Here is a 21,392-nt window from a genome sequence, read left to right as displayed (position 1 = left end):
TCCTTCCTATGCTATTCTTAATTAACTATATCGTTACTGTATAAATAAAAACTTTTGATATTTTACAATATTACACTTACAAATCGAATTTAATTCATAGATGAATTTTCTTGTTCATACTCATTTGCGGTAACTTTTAGGAAATAATTTCATCAAATTATGATTAAAAAGGACTTCGAAAAAAATAACAAACGTTTCTTTTCTATGTACATCAGCATGAAACATACGTAAATCTAAACATTTCATAGCTTTTTTCGATTCCGCCACCCCACTTTATTTATATTATATATTATAGTTTTATTATATTCAGAATAATTACTTGTAATGATATATTAAATTTTTTCCTTTCGATTAATGCATTTTAATTTAAAATTAAATGCAAAAACACTCTAAAACATGGACTTTTAATCTCTAGGGCCTTCTCCTGGTTACGAAGAGAGTGTAACTCTATGTACACAAGGTACTTTCGAGTTCTTGCAGCACGTTCCAGAACTGTGCGACCGATGGGAAGGCCCCTTATCCGTGTCCGTCTACGCTCCTGGCACAGACTTGGCCGTAGCCGTGCGGAAGATCCTCTTTCTGAGGAAATGCGGACCGCCTTGCGTGCACCTCAATGTCACCTGGCACCTTGTGTATGAGACTTCCTTGGCTCCTGCCCAACTGGAGTCGCCCATGGAAGTTGCAGATATGGCAGCTTACGAGCCCCTTAATTGCTCTGCTGGCTTCAAGCCCCTGCAACTTATCTCGGAGATCAGAAGTGTGAGTTATGCCAGTTTCTCTTAATGTCATTGTTTAGATGATTAATACGTGGCGATTCGCTGTGTCAATCTGTTCCCAATTGACTCGAAAGTGGTTGAAACGTCGTAATCTGTCTCTCTTATTACAGCATTCGAACAGTGAAATTCAAATGTAGATCATCAGATGCGAGACTGTACTTATAAGTGATTGTATTTCTAGAGAATCTAAAATTACCACTTTAATTATGTAATGTGCCTTTGCCACTGAAATTATCTAGCTCCATTATTGGTAGAGTTCATATTGTACAGTGACCGGTGTGGGTGTCATCCTCGTCATCTGGCCACAATTCAGAATTACAATATCCATTTTAAAAAAATAAATAAATAAAAATGTCATACCTACATGAAATGATGTCCAGAAAAAATATTAAAAGCAACACCCTTCTTCCTTATTGTAAATGAAGTTCACATATCACTCTGCATAAACTTTTCCACACGAAACATGGCGCTTGAATTTGCAATCAAACTGGAAGTATAGAGCATAACGTTTTGGAGCTTTTATTATTTAAGTATTATTAATTAATCACCGGCGATGGCGCATACTGTTAGAAATTATGAGGTAGCTTGAGGAATTAATCAGTGTATTAACTTCTCTTTTCTTAAAAATAAATAAAGATTTGAGTGATCAAATATATTTCCCTTTCGATGAGAAGCAAATCTTCTAAAAAGACCTTCGAGAACTTTCCCTTTCATAGATGAGGCTTTTGGTCATCAGGTACTTTATTTGCTTCGAAAACTCCAGATAGAATTTTGGTTCTCAGGTTGTAAAATGAATTGTAATTTTTATGTTCTCCGACATTTGATTGGAACTAATTTAATTTTTAAGAATCTGGTAAATAAGGTAAAAAAGGGCATACTTTTTTCATAAATACAATTGATGGATTCCTCAATTTTTTTCCACCCTTTGATGATGACATCCAAGACTTTTGACTTGCTATCCCAAGCCCAGTTACGACCCAGCGTTCTAACTTTCATGTTATTTCAAAACTTGTTCTTAATGTAACCAAATTGAACTAAAATTAGTGTCGATATCATTGGTGAAGCTTGATAAAAGAAAATTTATTCTGCAACATTCCCCAAGAAAATATCCAGGTTTTTTTAGTTACCTTAGGCTAAGAACCAAAACGAGGCGTAATTAGAGCAGTTCTAGACAGATATAAAAATATATATAATCCGGATGACATTGTTTAGGCTGCCTTCGAAAGTCAGACATCGAGTTGTTTTTGCTCTGTGGAAGTTTGGTAGAGTGGAATACAATTTTAGATATATTAGATCTTAATTTAAAATTACAAGATCGGAAAGAAATAGCTGATTTGTATCTTCAATATAGACCAATAATTAAACAAAGCTACGATAGATTTGCACTTTATTCCTCAGTACTCGTTATGAATTTTAGTAATTAAAAATTACCAGTTATAACAGCTGGTGAATTGAGAAATTGAACGCATCACTCCATGCCACTGCGCATCAACAGCAGCAAAATACTAAAATTTATAGGAATATGGTTGAGGATTCCGGCTTTTTAACAAAAGAAAAATGACTGTAATTTTTTAGTAGTTTGCTACATTTTTAAATTCCTTTGATTTAAGTCTTTATAGTTCTCTGGTATAATTCTTACCACCTGTAAAAGAATTTTTATGACAGTTCAAATAAGTATTTTGAAATGATAAATAAAGTAATCAGATGCTTAAAATTCGATTGAAATACCTTAATAGTTTTGAAATACATTAAGTCTACAGTTAAATATAGTTTAAATTTAAAAGTGATAACTGGCGCAGTTTGGTCAAGGTTCGCTCTTGCGCCACTAAAACTCACAATCAACCAACCAACCAACCAACCAATCAAAAGTGGTAATTATGCTTACCACTGCCTGCTCACGACGTAAGGATTTTCGTAGCGACATTAAGTTGTAGCGTTTGTCATTAAATTTTAAATCCTGAAACAGTTTTCAATAATGCTACACCACTGTGTTGTGTTCCTTATGTCTAAGATATTCTTATATTTAATTATAATTATTTGTTGTTGAATGTATTTAATTAAATTCAACATTCATTTTTAAAAATGAACAAAAACTCTTGATGCAGTTAGAATTTCTTAAAATTCGGAATATTCCTGTTAATGATTTTATGTATATTTTGACTTTATGTTTGATATATTTTGAATACTAAAATTTACGATATTTTAATTTATTTTTAACGCAAAGCGTGGATAAGACGCCATTCATAAAATTGCTTCAGATTGCCACAGTTATATTTTTATGCTATGTTGCAATCCGCTCAGCCAGCCTAATAAGCGCAAAATGAGTTTCAAACTTTAATGTAAGACATTACTGAATTTGAATTCCATGATTTCTTATTAAAAAGACTGTATAAAGTTGTTTTAAATGACCTACAATAGAGTAGTAAGTATGCTTACTAATGAACATTCGATGATATTTTTACCCTTAATGCTCAGTGGTAAGTATGCGTACCAGTTTCAATTTTTCCTAAATGATCTCTGATAATCATATTTACCACCCCTTATTTCATAAATTAAAAGGCAAATCAACGAATTTTTGATGTTTTAGTATTTACATCATCAAGTTATTATAATATAACCCTAAAAAAATTTAATTGTTTATCGCAACTATTGATTTTAATGCAAATTTCAGTGCTGCAGATGTTATCTTTAGCTTTTGGTTCATGTATTTTATTTTTAAGAATAATTTAAATCTCTTCTGTACCTGCTAAATACTGTATTCCCTTTCGGGATTTCATACACTGCATATATAATGTTAATGCAATTCCGTCGACATTTCTTTCTCTTTCTGACTTTTAATGCCTTTTCATTTACCTTTCAGTCCAAAAAGCTTCCTTATCCTATTAACGTCGCCAGGAATGTCGCACGACAGTTGGCCGTCACGCGATACGTTCTAGCATCGGATATTGAACTTTATCCAAGTGTTCACATTGTACCGAGGTAAAGTATTGAAGACCGAGAAGGAAATGTTTCATATTTGTAAATTTGCAGTGCTGTATAAAAAGCAAAGGAAAGCATAATAATAAATAAATTATAAAGCGAAGATAATTTCATATTTGAAACCTTTACAATTATTTATTCTGAATGGGAATGTTGCAAAGTAATTCTAGTTAGGAAAGTTTGTTTCCAGTAAATATTTTAATTGAACTTTCTCAATTCGTTCAGCTATTATTAATGAGATAGTTTTACCGAAAGTGAATATGGCAGAAAAGATTTCCAAATAATGTATATATTTTTAACAATTAAATGTAAGTAATTAAAAATTTGTGGAATATTCGCCAGTGAACGCTATCTGTTTATAGATAAAACAATAATCGTTCTTTAAAACTATAGATTGTAATTGAATGAATCATTTGACATTTTTTTTTTCCTGCCTTCAATCATCAGGAATGCAAAATTCTCATCATTTAACAAAACATGCCTTTCGACTAAAATCATTTATGCAAAAATGATGACATTGTGCGCAAAAAGCATGTAAGTTACCGACAATCACATTTTTATTATAAAGTCTATTAAAATGACATCTGTGAAAGTACTTTTTATGAATTGTTTGTTATGGTTTTAACAAAGTTTGTTTTAAATCCATGTAATTAAGAGAGTCGAGAGACGAAACCTTACACCTGTGATTATCAAAAGTCTCTTAAATATTTTCAAGATAACTTTTCTAATATTAAAAATGTTGAAAGCATGTAGATTTCGTGGCTTGAATAAGCATCGATCTTTTTACCGAACTGGTAATCTAATTCTGTTTTAATCCATTTAAGTGTCAATGAAGCCGTGTAACTGAAAACCATTCCCATGTATAGCGAATGTTATTTTAATATCAAAAGATTAATCGCGAGTGCAATGGTGCTTTTCGATTTATTTTTCATAAAAATCTTCTTAGGTTATGTAAAATTTGCTAACATCCCCATCTTTATATATTGCAAATTATAAACAAAGAAATATAAAATAAAAAAGAAAACTAACAATAAAATTATTTTTACCGTTAATGTGCAGTTTTTGTTGTGTTTTAAAAATAGAAGACCGATCTTAAGCTTTTGATACAAATAAAGCTTCACAGTACACTTACAATGATGTTTTGAGTAGATGTGTGATAAATCTACAAAAATGCACAGGTAACGAAGAAAGAATTGTGGCGTTTTGAAGCCAGCAACGCAATGGAGTGCCTGTACAGCAGATGTTTGGGGTGAAAGTGGAGATTTTGTTTTTGTTTTTGTGTGATTAGTTTAATTTGGCATTTAATTTACATTTTAGTTAGAAATAATAGAAACAACAAGAATAATAGTTAATTCAAGACGCATTCCCGCATTCCGTCATTTTTGAAAGTTCCCTTTAATCATGCGTTGTATTCTGACATACTTTTTAGATAAAAAGGACAAGATGGAAAAAAAAATATTTTTGACTATATATTATCGGGTGGATATGCACAATTTGAAAATAAGTTGCATACTTTTATTACCTGCATACCTAAATTCATCTTAGCACTTGTGTAGTGATTGGATTTTGAAGCATTAGGAAATAAACGTTCATAGATGGCGCTAGACAACTAGCGTGGGTGTAATTAAAAGAGTGATGTCATTCGAGTATTTGCTCTTGGAGGAGAAGGAGTTACTGAGCAGAGTAACTCGAACGAATCTGCAATAAATTTGTTAAGTTTTCTATTTGCCTAATTTTTTTCAAAGCACTCACGACAACTTGAGTAACTCGAAATTTACTTCTACCTTTTTGAAGGATTTTTTTGTTTAATTTCGAATTCACGAAAGAAGTACATTTAATTAATTTCTGAGTTTTCATATTTAAAAGGAAAATGAGGATTCACGAGGGAGGTAAATTCCATTTGTTCTTGCGGTTTTCATTCAAAAATATTAAAAAATTTTTTAATGTAATGGATTGAGTACTTTTGTAACATCTGTGCCGACAGATCTGTTAGAATTAGTAACAGATTGAATTATTTTTAATATACTTCGTTAAGAACAGAGTTAAATGGAAATATAACATATAGATCCTGGCCTTAAATGGGGCATGTCTAACTTTATTTGGACTTGATAACACTAGAACAACTGAACCAAAAATGACTTTTCGATCTTTGGTAGGTTTAGTGTTAAAATGTTGTAAAATTTAACAAAACAATTTAGTAGAAAGCTAGATAATTTGAGATTACTATTTATCCTTTATGAATAAATTGCATTTCCGTTTCCTCTAAACATCTTTCTTTACTTTTTAAAACTTTTGAGTGTACACAATCGCACACAGAATAAGTTCTTTCGCTGAATGTAATGCAAATAATTTTTTTTCGTTACCTTTTCTAGAAGCCATTTATTTTTTGATATTTAAGTTTTTTAAAACTAGACATCACACAGTAATTAAAATTTTTATTTTGTTTGTATTCATATATCCTTTTTACTATGCGCATTTATAAAACAAAACTACCTAGTGCCATTTATGATTACTTTTATTGTTCTGACTACATAATTATGTCTTTGATTTCTAATTCTCTGCTTTAATATTCAGGTTTTTGCAGCTGCTGGCCAGACTGGCCGAGAAGGAAGCCGGCAAGGTCATACCTCGGCGCGTTTTTACCCTCCCCATCTTCGAAATTAAAAAGGAGTTCCCCGCTCCCAAGACGAAGGAAGAGCTCGTGAAAAGAGTGAAGGACGGGCATGCCATTTTTTTCCACAAGTGGGTGTGCGACGCCTGCCAAAACTTCCCCAGGTAAAGCATTACCTCAGATGCCAATCATTTTCTTGCCTCATATCGATCGATCTGGAGGAAACAAGTGGATATTATGTGTTAAATATTCGATGAAGTGGGCGAGTGTAGCGTTAAAATGCTATTTATAAAGATATCCGGTAGAAAAATATTGATCGGTTCACCGAAAGGCGCTAAAATAAAGGCGTTAGAAACGTTGAAAAATCAGTTATGGTTGGAAGAATCAATTTCAATGAAAGACTATCTATATCATATTCACCACGCATATTATATATTTTTTAATACATGTAATATTTATTTGAAGCGAGCGTCATCGGATAACATGTCCTTGAAATTTAATACCCAAGAAAGACATTATAATCATCTAATTTTGTTGGGATTCTAAATGTTTTAAATAAAGATATAAAAATATCCATAATATGTAGATGCAGTTGCTTGTGTTATTAACGCAGTATTTACGAAAATATTTACGGTCATTGACCATTTACATATAATCAAATTTCAAAACATGCTTTTACTTTCATATCTTTGTGCTTTTCACAACTGTCTTAGTATCTTTCAGTAACCTTGCCACCTTTAAGAAACAATAGTGTTATTACCATTACCTAAATACCATACCGACTAAATAAATTTACGCATTGCGGTATTATCTAAAATCTTGGTGGCATTCATTTTGACATTGATAATGTTTAAATTTTGATTTATGATATCTAATATGCAGGTGTGGATTAAAGGCTAGGCACGCGCTAAGGGCCCAACGACATGAAGACTTTTAAATTTCATGATGATTTTTTTTATATATGACTCAGTTCACGCATCCAGTTTCAACCGCCAAGCCAATCCTCTCAATAATAATATCGCTGATCCTAGCGGAAAAGAAAAATCGCGTCACAAACACCGAAAATCGATGATTGATGCAAATGATTTTGTCCAAAATCCCCCCCCCCCATGGCAATTATTTTAATCCTTTGGCTTAAAAAATATCGTTAATTTAATAATGCCGTTTTTCAATAATTTTTATCATTTTTAAATTTAATAAACTTCCTGAATTCTTTTGCTCTTGAAATTATTTATTGATTTGATTATTTTTCTCCTCGTTTTTATCGGTTATAACCTAATTTTCTTATATTTCTCTTGACACTTTTCATTCATTTTTTCGTTTTTTTAAAGAAAAAGTGAGGAGATATTTATGTACTTATTTATTTATTACGTTAACAAGGCTGCAATGCAGAAATTTGTCGTTTGCGATTTAAATTGATTAGATTTTGAGGTCCCCTTAGTCTAAATTTGATCTAAATTTATAAATGGGATATATTTTGCTTAATTGTTTGAAAATAAATTTTTCTTCTATTGTGGAACACAAACAATAAAATACGTTATATTTAATTATAGAATTGTGGATTTGGATAATATTTGACCGAAAATATTCCTTGGTATTAGTTTTCTATATTTGCACAGTATTCTCTGAGCTCCAGAAAAGAAATAACATCGAACAAATTTCCTAAAAATTCTAGATATATTCATATATACACATTTAGAGCCATGTTCACTATTTTGCTTATAGACTGCAAAATAAGAATTTCGCTTCTCTCATTTAAATTCAAAGTAAAATTACTTCATCATTTAGGATAAAAAGAAATGCTTACCTAATGTTTGCTTTTCGTTTTTTTTTGGTAATGATTGTGACATTATATTACTAAATAATTACTATAGATTTATTGGGAATAGTTTGATAAATCCATGAAAACAAAGTACTAAATCCATGAAGTATAAATCTTTTAATTTCTATTCAAGAGCATAAGTAATTGCATTTAAAAAATAAAATATTGAATTTTTTTTAAAAAAGAAGTAGACCTAGGTGTTAAATTTTATAGAATGCAAAGTCACGACAATACATCGAATATGGAGGGTGATACTCGGGATTTGGAGGAAGGAGCTTAAATATGAATTTTATTCCTTGCCCTGCCATTCATCGCTTGCAAATACTAAATAAAATTCTGGAAAATTATGAAAATTCAATGACTGTCAAGGACCTTTTTGACAGAAGATGATCGGCAAGAACTAATGCAGTGCTAACATTTACACCTTCAGGTAAAATGACGAGTGTAGCTCGTTAGTGGTTTTTCATGCCATATAGTATAATAATGAGTTATACTCGTCATACTATTAAATTTACTACTGAATATAATAAATTAGATTTAAAACTCCTAGTATACTGAATCCGGGCAACACTGTTTACCGTTATTTTATCTTGGTACAATTTACAACCAAACTGTTGTTAGTCGGCTGATTTAATACTTATAAACATTTAGCGTTAACATCGATCTTACTAAAGGAAAAACATGCTGTGAAATAAACACCGTAACGAATATGAGCTTCTCTGTGAAGATCAAGTTGATTGGAGGGATTCAGAAAAATCAGAAGGAATAAGCATACATTTACCCGATGCTGATAAGGGAACTAATGACAGTGAAATATTATCAATTAGTGAATGCTCTGGAGTCGTGGGCACATCGTCAGAACGCGAAAACTAAAGGCCAATCCGAAATCATTAGTGTTTTGAAAAAGTGTTGTATATGAACTTACTAATTACAATTATTTCCATATCAATAATATAATTTTAATTAACAATGTATAAGAATTAAAAAATAAGCTGAGTTTTCTTAAATAAAAATTAAATGAATGTTGATTTCACGCATAAATTTTCATTATTAAATCTAAATTTCATTAAAAATTAAAATTCATTAAATTTTTATTAAAATAATAGAAACATTATAAGAAATAAAAAGCATCCGAACCGAAGGAAAAGAAACCTACTGAAGTTGAAGCTGACAAAGTGCACATGACAATCATTTGGAATGCCACTTTGCAGAGAATAAATGAAACCAATAAATGACTGCTATCAGTTGAAAGCATGCTACTTCTAGGCGGTTTCTTATTAAATTCATCGGAAAACTTTATTATTCGAAATGAATTTTCAAATATATCAGAATAAGCTAATAACAGCATTAACTTTGAAGGATCACATTTATCAAAGACATGTTCGTAAAAGAAATTTTTTATTGAAAATTCCTAGTTCCTCTCATGAAAAAGTCATTTATAATACTTGTAATATTATTAACTATTTAATTGCAAAATTTACTAGAAGAAATAAACTATGAGCATAATTCAGAAATATTCAAAATATTTTTTTAAATTCTAATTCATCTAGAGAAGAAAACATTTGATAAAATAAAATATATTCATCAAAATAATGTAGATATTACAGTATTTAATGATGAATTCAGTTCTTGGAAAAGAAGACAGAGGAAAAATTTAGTAACCCAATTGAAATGTATACGATTTCAGAAGTGCTACTATAAAAATTTTCTAGTGCTGAAATAGTTTTGAAAATTTTGTTGATCCTCCTTATATCCGCTCATAACTAACTCGCCAAAAGATAATTTTCTGTCTTGAAAAAAGTAAAATATTATTGCAGAAGTTCAATAATGTCATAAGCCATATTAAATAATATGATTTTACTGTAAGTGGAACGAGAACAATTAAATAGCATTGATATATCTAAAATAATGTGAGCATTTTCTAGAGAAAAATCAGGAAAAAAATGTATCTTGATTTCTTATTTTATTTGTAATTATTTTAAAAACATTTCTAATAATTTTTCTTCAAAGCATTGTATATATTCATTTTGCATAATTTTGAACATTATTATTTGGCACCAATTTCAGCAGAGTATTTCAAAAACTGAAAAGTAATTTTTGTATTAATTATAAACAAAAGATTAATTTAATTAATTTAAATGTATTAGAGTATCAAGTTATTTATTGATTAAAATAGTCAAAGGTTTGGAATTTGTATCCTTATATAACAGAACACAATTTCATTTATTTTGTACTATTAAGAGGTTTTTTTATAACAAATTTTCAAAAAAACATTTTGGATATCTGAAAATGTATTAGTTTATCAAGATTAATTGAACAAAGTAATCAAGTTCCCCTTTTTTTTTATTAATAATCCCAAAAGTTTCAGAAATACCCGAATTTGCTTCGAATCTTCAGTTTATTTTAAACTACAATATGGATTATTTTTCTAAACACTTTTGTCTGTAATTCCGTGCCCCTGAAACTTCTAAATGATTTGAAAAGGAAGAAACAAAATGATTTATAATGGATTGTGGCACATCAAAAAGAATAACAAAACGAGGAAAACGCACCTCAATTATACTGGCACAATGATTTAAATCTTTTAGTTCTTGTTTTCATTATTATTATTTTATTGTATTGCAATAGTTAGTATTAAATTATTATTTTTATGTTAATTATTCACTGAATATTTTTTATTTGACAGTTATAATTAAAATAATTTTGCTAAAAAAATTAATTTTTTTTATGCAATGAATAATAAGTTGTTTCGATAATACTTATTATAAATTTAAAAGCGAATTGCAGAAATGTTTCATAAATTGATTTGGTGATTTCAAAGCATATTATTAACAAAAATTAATTAAATTATTCAACTAGGCAAAATTAAGTAATAGAGAAATTATTAAACAAAATTATTGTTAATAAAAATAGTCATTATCAAGTAAAATATGCGAAATTAATTAAAAACATTATTTCTTATAAGTCAAAATTAACCTACTAACTGTGTATAACAAAATTTTTCAATGCAAAATGAATTGAATGAATGAATTACCCGGTTAACAGGTTAATAAGTTTATGCGGGTGATTATTTTCAAGGGTATCCATGAACTTTAGTGCAAGGGCCCCAAACGAAATTTCATCCGCCCTGTTAATATGCTTTTTGTAATTGCTGTCCGAATTTATCCCGCAACAACAACGGGCGAGAAAACGGATTTGATTAAATCCATTTTCCGAAAACAAAAATTATCCTGAAAGCAAGTATTTAGTTGTCTTCCTTTTAAGTATTAGAAAAATACTACAATGGTCGACGAGGCGATTGGAATTGCATTCATCATTTAAAATAATGAATTAGGATACACACACACACACACACACACACACACACACACACACACACACACACACACACACACACACACACACACACACACACACACACACACACACACACACACACACACACACACACACACACACATTATTAGTTCACGCTAATCATAATTTTACGATATGTAAAATCTGGCTCGACTGAGCGTTTTTTCCTTTATTGTAGAATTCTATTAAATCTATTAATATTTTTTTATTACTTTTCAATAATGTCTGATTTTTCTGAAAACATTTTCGATTCTTTCATGAATCTATAGACATTCTATGAGCCTCACTGTAAAAAAAAACAAGGTCATTAATGGCTGTAATATCTGCATGCCTTTATTCCTTCCAAATTCAAGAGCTTTTAGCTTAAATACATACTCCATCCTAATTCGTTTTTTTGGGTGATAATTTCAAGCTTTTTTTTTTGAATTCCTAACAGTATTTAAGAAAGTTTGATTTATATTTTGAAATTCTCTTTATTTATTTCAATTGAGAATAAACCCAGTAAAATATTTCTCATTGTATTTATTTGATGAATTGAGATAAAATTCAATATAAAGAGATTTATTTAGACTAATGGGGAATTCGCTGTATTATTTTTCATATTATCTTAAAAATTATTCTTTCAAAATTTTAGAAACAAAAAGGAAAACAAGAAATTCTTTTAAAAATTCAGACAGGAAAAATTACAATATTAACCAAGTGTTTTCTATTTTTTTTTTTTTTAACATTGCTTCAAACATTACAACTTAAATTTAAAATAAGAGTAGTTGTATTAGCGTCAGATATCTTATTTCACTCATTCATATTCTTTACCAATGAAGCACTTTCAACAAATGTGACTCAAATTCCAATCTTAAACAATAATATGCTTCTTGTAAGAACTCAATAATTTATCATTTTTATTTTCTCATGTACTTACTCTCGCATACAAAAGGAAAGTATTTTAATCGCCAAAAATTTCGAACGAGATTTTGACGAATCTCCATGTTTCAAACCTCTCCGATTCCAAAAAGAACATTTTTAAACTGTCTGTCTACCTGTGATCAAATGCAATAACTCAAAAACACTTTGAGCTTGATGGTTGAAATTTGGTATTTGAATATTACTCTAAATGTGTAGATTTCTTGCAAATTCTGAACGAAGTCCATTTAAAAGAAATCTGTCTGCTTGGCAATCCATATATAAGGTATCACGATAACTACAAAGCAAAGTGATAAAATTTGGTAAACAGACTTATCATCTAAAATGTAGATTCTTAGCAAATTGTGAATCAAACCTGTCGGAGAGTTGACCATCTATTGGCATATACTTTCACAAGTATGAAAAACACGATAACTCGAAAACGCTATAATTTAAATTTATGAAATTTGGTATGTGATTTTGTGATTACCACTGCCGTTCTGTGTCAGATTCTGATTTTAGTCGGTTAAGAAAAAAATGCCCAAAATATACATTTGGCTTTCTTGTATGATTAGCCCCCCTCCTTCCAAGGAAAGAAGTCGCCAAAAATCGCACTCTAGTAGGCCTTTTCATAAACATTGTTTGCCAATAGAATATGATTAATAATACATATTTTCCCAGAGATCATTCCCACCTTTTCTTTCTCTGACTAGACGCGACCAGTGGTTGAAGACCCTTCCAGAGAAAGGCAAGGAGGACATCCTGGGCGTATTCCAGATCACCAAGCGCCAGATGCCCCGGACTGCCTGGGAACCCATCTACATCGGGACGAACGAGGAGCCTCTCTACGACGAAAGGCTCACTTGGGAGGGAAAGAGAGACAAGATGTCTCAGGTAAAGCAACCGAAACAGAGTTTTTTTTTTCTTTTTCCGAGTTATTTCAAACTTTATATGAAGGAGCTAGATTCAAGTTTCATTGTTTTTAGAAAATTCGTATAGATATTTATATTCTTATTACAAATGTATATGTAAGCATTTAATTTTCTGAAAGTAGAAGGCAAGCTTCGAAGACAGTGAAGAAGACTTTGCATTCTTAAGTTCGATTTATTCTCTTTCGGAAGATAGGCATGGTCTATTTATAAGAAGGCGCGGACAAGGAAGTCCACCACAGCGCGTTACCAGAGCAGAAGTGGAGAAGAGCGAGAAATATATTATCCCTCGTCTTATATAACATGAGATATTGATAGGGAAAATATTTTTTTTACAGTGCTAATATATTAAGATTCTGATAGGGATTTTCGCTACACGCGCCGACGAGGCAAGGGAAACACAGGGATCTTTCAAAAAAGAATTTATCACGTCAGCGGTATTTTTTCCTTTCACTTGGAGTGTGGGAAAGTGAGGCTTTTAGCCGATTCAGCAATTTTACAAAGTTTCTCTTGAATTAATTAAGTAGAGAAATTGGAATTGGATCAGGAAATAAGAGAATATTTTAGAATGAAGTTACTGTGGGCTAAATTAAGATAAAATATTGGAAATTAATTAAATTGAAATTAGAGTTTAAAATATCATTACACACACACACACACACACACACACACACACACACACACACACACACACACACACACACACACACACACACACACACACACACACACACACACACACACACACACACACACACACACACACACACACACACACACACACACACACACACACACACACACACACACACATATATATAATATGGTATTTGCCAACAGCGGCATACATCAGAATAAGCTCCATTACAGTGTTTGCAAAATTTAGAATTTAGAGATGAAAGGAATATTCCTGGAATGAAATATATTTTTTGTAAAAGACTGAGACATAGTGCTTATTTGATACCAATGAAAATAGAGCGGTTTAAAAAACTTATGGTAAAGAGACAAGAAGCATAGCCTGCACCATGTGTTACACAAAACATTAAATTTTATGTAAAATAAAATGAAAGTAAAAATATAAGAAAGAAAATAAATAAGTAAATAGAATAAAGATAAATAAACTAAAATAGAAAATAAATAAAAATAAAGGAAAGCAAACCACGAGTATTCATAAGCTGGTATGTGCGGCAGAAAATTTTCAATTCAAAATGTGGGTGGAATAAGTCTGATTGACGGTTATGCACATAAGCCAGCAGTGTCTGGACATCGTTTATCAGTACTTTTTTACCTTTAATCGCAGAGAAAGACATTCCCATTTTAATGTTGCTTTTGATGTGCTCCAGCAGTGGACAAGAATATATGTTGTGGTTTATGTCATCATTGATATTTGCACCACATCGGCAGTAGAAGGCTTTAAGGTTGAAATGGTGTAAGTATTAAGGCCAAAGACCATGATTTGTACCTGCTTGGGGAATGAATCTATTATCTATGCATCTGGAAATTTTAATTTCATGAAATATTTCATATGTGAATCTTCCGTATTCAAAATCCCAGCGTCTTCGCCATTCATTTTTTGCTAAATTCTTAAATTCAGTTTTGAAAGTTCTTTCTGGAATTTTCAAATGAATATTTATATTTGGCAAAATTTGAGCTTTATCTGCTGCCTTATTACCTGCTATTCCGATGTGGGCTTTAACCCAATGTAGTTAAACGAGTTTCCTCACGAGTCAATGTCACGAGTTTCCTCTATTTCATTATTTTTTTGGCTTGGATATTCGCAGAATTTTATAGTATTGAGACTGTTGTTAAATATATGACACTGATTATTTTTCATATTCTTTATTTTCCATTTCATTGCTTGTTTTAATACATATTTTAAAGAACGAGAATAGAACGGAGCAGAATGAGTTTGAGGAAAATTGGTTACAAATTATATGTTATATAATGCAAATAATATCCTATAATTTGTATAACATTGCGAATTATCTAAATATATATAGAATTTGTGAAACCGTCCATTCATAATAACTGAATAAATAGCAGCCTTGAGATTGTGGTGCCCCACGGTGGTTGTTTGCTTTATTATTTCAACGCATTTGTTGAGCTTATGGAAAACCACCTTTTTTCCATGATAAAAGCTCGCATTAACATTTTCACGGTACTCCGCAGCGCCAGGCTCCTACAGCTTTCATGTTTTTTTTTTATTAAGGTGGATTTTCAAAGCTTTATTAATAAACTTGTTGTGGTTTAAACTTTTGACTTTTCTTTCAATTGAACATGCTGTAGCCACTTTGACTTAATTTTCGCACCATAAGATAAACATTATTTAATTTAAAATTTAGAAATTGTTAATTAGGAATAAATATATTAAAATACAATTTTATTCATTTTTGAAAAGCTTTACATTTACTGGACTTTGACTCGCTAGTGAGTAATTATTATTATATTTTATACTGGGACTGCTCTGCTGACAAAGAATGTTTGCATAAAGCTTTTGCAAAATTGAAGGAATTCATGTTAGAGTTATTGAAAAATTGAAGAAATTCATGTTAGTTAGTTCTTTTAAGAGTTAACTGATAATAAAATACATACTAAATTTTGGTAAATACCTCTGGATATGATTAAATTCTGGTCGTTTGATCTAATAATGAAACTCGATATACATAGTTCAGACAAAAAAAAATGTCTTTTAAGAAAGCGAAAGAATACGTCTAAACTTTGCAAGAAAGCGACACCTTAGCAGAAGGTTTTAAAGATCATTTTTGACTTGGGGAAAAAACAAACAAATAGCAAATCAATCGGGGTGACTGCCCTTGTTATCGTGAATTACGGAAGTTCGCAAGAGTTCTTATCCGACTTATGATAGGCTTCAGCTAAAATTGGATATGAAATATTCTAACCAGTAAAAATAATTTTTAATATTCTTTCTTGTCTATTATGACACGATTCACTTGAATAGAAATATTTTTATATTGCTTTAAGTAATTTTTTCATTAAAATAAAATTTTCCATTTTATTTCTTGGAATGTATAAATAGCAAAAAGCAAAATAAAAAAGATTGTTCTGTGTTTCTGCAGAATACCGCTTGGTGAATACTTTAAGAAAAGTAATTTTATTAAGAAAAACATGTAATTTTTTTAAAAAAAAATTCTCTGTATTTATCCAGTTATACTGATGATTTAGGCTTTTGCATTTTTAGGCCTTGGACAAAATATTATTACGGGATATTTTTTCTTCTTTACTTATTTGCCAATTGCATACTACAATTTCATTAAAAAATGTTTACATTTTTTAAAAACTGTCTGATGTCTATAGTTTTGAGTGGGAAAATTTTTGGTTTCAGTGTTGGAATGAGCACTGATATCTTGATTGATATTATAAATTTTGAAAAAAACGTTAAATATACACATATTGGATGTAGAAAGAACATATTTTTTTCTCGGAAATGGAGTATCATATTGGAAGTAGAGCAAATAGTATTGATTTATAAAATGAATATAAAAGAATACTCGAACTAACATATTTTCATGCAAGATAGGACCAAGACTGGAATATGGACAAAAAATTAATCATTCTGTTCCTTTTTCTGTTAATCGCTTCCTTGCATTTGACCTTAACGGGCGACTCTATTTAATCCTGTTTGCACTGAATGTAAATTTCTAACTACGCGAAATACTGAATACGAATTTACAGTGAATAAAAAATTTAATCGGTTTGTATTGTAATTATTATATCTTGACCTTGCCATCGAAAAAAAATATGTGCGTTTTCAATTAATTTAATTGATGTTTATTGATATTAACAATTTAAACAAATTAACTTTATATTTTTATTAATATTCTGTGTCTTATATATCGTCAAAAGAAAATGTTAAATCACTCATGTGCAAACTATCCTGACCATAATAAAATCTTTAAAATGAGTAGTAGCGAAAAAATAGATAAATCAAAATGAATTTTAATTTTTAAAATGCATATAAATTGCTCTCCGTGTACATTTTATTTCGAATTATTTATTCATTGGAAAATATAAGTGCGAATACCCAAAGAATAGCAGTAAGGTTTTCTATTAATAGAATAAGAGTTTCATTATTAAATGCATGATTTCTTTCTCTATAAATCGTTACTTAAAGTTAGTGACGGATTTCTAATTAAGCAGACTAGATGGCTGCCTAGGATCCTAGACTGAGAGGGAGATTCAAGCAGGTTGATTTAAAAACTTTATTTTACTAGTTGCCAATTAAATGTTTGTAGAAAATTCAAATTTTATGAATGTATTATTTTATCAAAAATAATGGATTAGGCATCTATATGTTTCATTTCTTTCACTTAGTTACTACAATATTTATGAAAATAAACATCTGCTTGTATAATATTGATTGAAAATAGGGCAAATGGAGTCATAAAAGATAAATGAAAACAAATATTCATTCACAAAGTTAATGTAATAAAATATTAACCTAAAAAAATATTAATATATTAAAAGTATGCTGAAATCTAAAACTAAATTGATCATCCCCTCTTTTAATAATGTGCCTTTTATTATTCACAGTTTAATAACTGAGGAGGTTTTTCCAACCTTTTTAACCTTTCAGACTATAAAGTTGATGCACTTTTATAGTCTCTCTCACTCTGATGCACACTTTTTTTCCTAGATGTTTGAGCTTTGTCTTCTGGACTATGACTTCTATGTGCTGGACAATGCCTTCCTCGTCCATGCTCCGGGCATCAAGACTCTCAGCAGTGTGGACCAGCGTCGCCGGGCGCCTTTCATGTACAAGAACAATGCCGTGCACAATAAGCTACTGGCCCAGATGAAAAAGAAATACGGTGCCAGAAAAGGTTGCTGACACCAAACCCCACAGGAAAGGAGAAGAGCAATTTCTTTCTAGTCAATTCTCTGTGATTCCACTCAAGTATTTTAAAAACATACTGTGGCAACTAGTGCTGGAGGCAGCCGATAGGGGAAAGGGATTCCTGGAGGACTGGTGAACCACTCTGGTGGAGAGGAGTTTTATTTTTTGTTCCATTTTTATCTATTTATCTGTTCGATCACTCATTAAACAGGGAAGCATTTTTGCCTGATAATCATTAAAGGCTCCGATACTTGTATAATATTGACTATTTATGTGAACATTCTTTTTTTATGGTCTGGGACAATTTTACAGTTGTGGGATAAGTAAAAGATTCCAATAAAGTTATTTAAAAAAAACTGAATCTTTATATTCTATTTTGTTAAAAAAATGCCATTTTGCTATTAAAGATTTTTCAGTTTCTAAAGTGCTATTCTTGAAAGGCTATTTATCGATCAGTCTGAAAGTGATAACATTTTAATGGTTTTTGTATTGTAATACAAGATAGTTATGTTCAGTATTGTATGCCAATTATCGTGTTTTATTGTCTGTTTATTATTTTTTTGTTCTTTCATTTTCAAATAAGACAGTTAAGAGTTAAATTTGTAGAAACTTTTCACTTAAAACACAAATTTGCACTAAATGTGCAAGTGTTAAATAGCTAATTCCTATTAAAACATGAAAAAAATTCTGAAAATTTTTCGAAAGAGTTGCAGTTATCTGTGAAATATCAAATTTACCATCTTCAGCTTCTTTCAACTTCGTTACAAAAATCTTAATGATGAGTGCTGAAAAATGATGTCCCTTGACCTTGCATAAAACGGAAGAAAATATTTATAAATCCTTTTTATATACTTGTGTACAATACAAAAACTATTTTACAATTACTTTTTTTGATGTTAAACAAGAATATATTTGTAATCTACAAAGTGGTGAATGAGTTATTTTATTTGTCATTAAACTTAAGACTTTTAGTTATTTCTTATCATTTTTGAATAAAAGAAGTTTTAAAAAGGTACCATTTATTGATTTTAAACATTTTCAGCCCTACTAAACTAACTAATTGTAAAAAATGCGTTGTATGAACTAGTTAATTAATTTAATAGTTCCTTTTCAATAGTTCAACTGTATAAAGTTTGTATAAACTGTATATAGTATACAGTATAAAGTTTGGAAGTTGTCTTCTTTCTAAAATTCTCAAAACTCATTTTTGTTTCCATAGTAGGTGTATCTCAATATTATTAATTTAACAATCGAACTTCTTTTAACAATTATTTGAGCATTTCAACAGTATCAGACTTGTTCTATATAATGCAGAAAATTCAGAATTTTGGAACACGTTTTTTTTTTCTTCAATGCCTGAGACGATTTGGCACATGAAATCAAATAAAACAGATAAAACATGAAGCACTGATTGGATGGAACTGGCTCAGAAATGAACGATGTAAGTATGAGCAGAAAAAGCAGTAAATATAAACTGCAAGAAATGTAGCTCCGTAGAGACTTAAATTATGTGTTGACATGATTCATTTGTTTTGCGGTTTTCGAATGCATAATGAAAATAGTTTACTACATTTCTTTTTAAAAATGCATTTTTTATATTAGAAATATCCCATAGTTAGTTTATTGCTATAAATTAAAACAAGTTGTGAATTTTTACATTGAGTAGAATTAGCCCTAGTGCTGCTTCAAACGGGACGTTAATATAACTAAACTAAACTAAACTAAACATTGAGTAGAATTGCGACTCATACCAATATCTACTATTAATAAAGATGAATGTCTGCGTGGGTTGATGCTTGCTGCAATCCAGATCGTTTCACCTTATAACTATCAAACTCGATGCAAATTTACTTTTGGAGAGTGGGAATGTGCACTTCTGGGCTATTTTTTTTCGAAATTCCGCTTTATTTTTAATTTATTCCATGATAGCTGTTGAAAATATTGCAGTGCAAATATGATTTTATCTTCTCAATAATACGAATTTAATTGTTGTACAAATTGTTTATTTTTTTTATTCTTAAAATTATTATTAAGCTTATTTTAAAACATTTTGTGACTTTTGTGAATAAATTGAAATTGTTTTCATTGTTGTTGCATCGGGAAAGGACGTTTCTCCCATTATTGATGTTGAAGATATGACTTGTATTTTATGATTTAAAATTATTATTATTAGTTAAAATTTAATTATTTCTGTTTCAAATTAAATTTCATATTTTAGGAAATATGATAGGAAACTAGAGCGATGCGTAACACAATGAGCAGAATGGTGTAACTATTATAATACGTTTTACGTGTCTATAAAAAAATAAATCTTAATAATGCTTTGTCCTGGAAGCCATTTAGGGAAAGCTACATAAAATATTTAATTGAAATTATAGCCATCCATCTCGGCGAACTAGATTGTTGTTATTAATTTAAAATAAAAATGAATACTGGAATTTGTTCATTTGTTTTCCACAATAAAATAAATTGACAGTCTTTCATGGTCATCTTGGATTGAAGTCGCCATATATACTAGAAAATATTTATTTTTATATAAGTATGTTTGGCTTTAACTGAATATTTACTGAAGAAATAAACTTCATACAGTACTAAGTTCCAGAGAAATCGAATAGTGTCCTAGTCAACTCATGAATTTTAATTCGATCCCAAACTAGTTCTGAAATAATTTCAAAAATGGTATATTTATTTACTAAGTAAATATTTTTACAGAAATTTAGAGATATAAATTTAATGGGAAAAATGTTAATTTTTAAGTGTTGGTCACGATAGTAATACGTTTTAAAAATTAGTAATTTACTTTAGTAAATATTAGCATGGATTTTTAAGGTTTTATATTTAGATATCGATACCATTATCTCCAACAAACTTCTAATGATGAAATTTTTATTTTATTTTAAATAAATTGAGAAGTTCCGTGAAAGCTTCTGAGTCTAAGAGCAACCTAAAATTGGGTCTAAGAGCAACCCAACCTTTTATTGATTAAACGATAATGTGATGTAGCTCATTTTAAATGCTGGTTTGAAACTTCTTGATGTATCAATAGCAATGAAATATTGATTGCTTCATTGATAGCTACAAATTATCTTCGATCTCATTAAATATGTTATTTCAAAGATTTGATGCACATTAATCATATTACAGCTATTACTTATCAAATGCG

General features: G+C 30.0%; 1 protein-coding gene across 2 annotated transcripts in view; it reads left to right on the top strand.

Annotated features, from left to right (window-relative positions):
- LOC129961857 (beta-1,4-glucuronyltransferase 1-like) overlaps positions 1 to 19,168 on the top strand; it is a 125,261-nt gene extending 106,093 nt beyond the window's left edge. For both annotated transcript variants that reach the window (XM_056075455.1, XM_056075454.1), the window contains 5 exons: positions 416 to 759; positions 3,637 to 3,755; positions 6,330 to 6,530; positions 13,159 to 13,339; positions 18,029 to 19,168. In XM_056075455.1, coding sequence (XP_055931430.1) covers positions 416 to 759; positions 3,637 to 3,755; positions 6,330 to 6,530; positions 13,159 to 13,339; positions 18,029 to 18,223 — 1,040 coding nt within the window. In that variant the 3' untranslated portion in view covers positions 18,224 to 19,168. The remainder of the gene's footprint in view (positions 1 to 415; positions 760 to 3,636; positions 3,756 to 6,329; positions 6,531 to 13,158; positions 13,340 to 18,028) is intronic.
- Positions 19,169 to 21,392: the final 2,224 nt, after the last annotated feature.

The sequence above is a fragment of the Argiope bruennichi genome, chromosome 2 (assembly GCF_947563725.1).
Source record: "Argiope bruennichi chromosome 2, qqArgBrue1.1, whole genome shotgun sequence".
In the NCBI taxonomy this organism is placed as follows: Eukaryota; Metazoa; Arthropoda; class Arachnida; order Araneae; family Araneidae; genus Argiope; species Argiope bruennichi.
The sequence above is the reverse complement of the archived record's forward strand: the minus strand, read 5'-3'. Positions and strand labels throughout refer to the sequence as shown.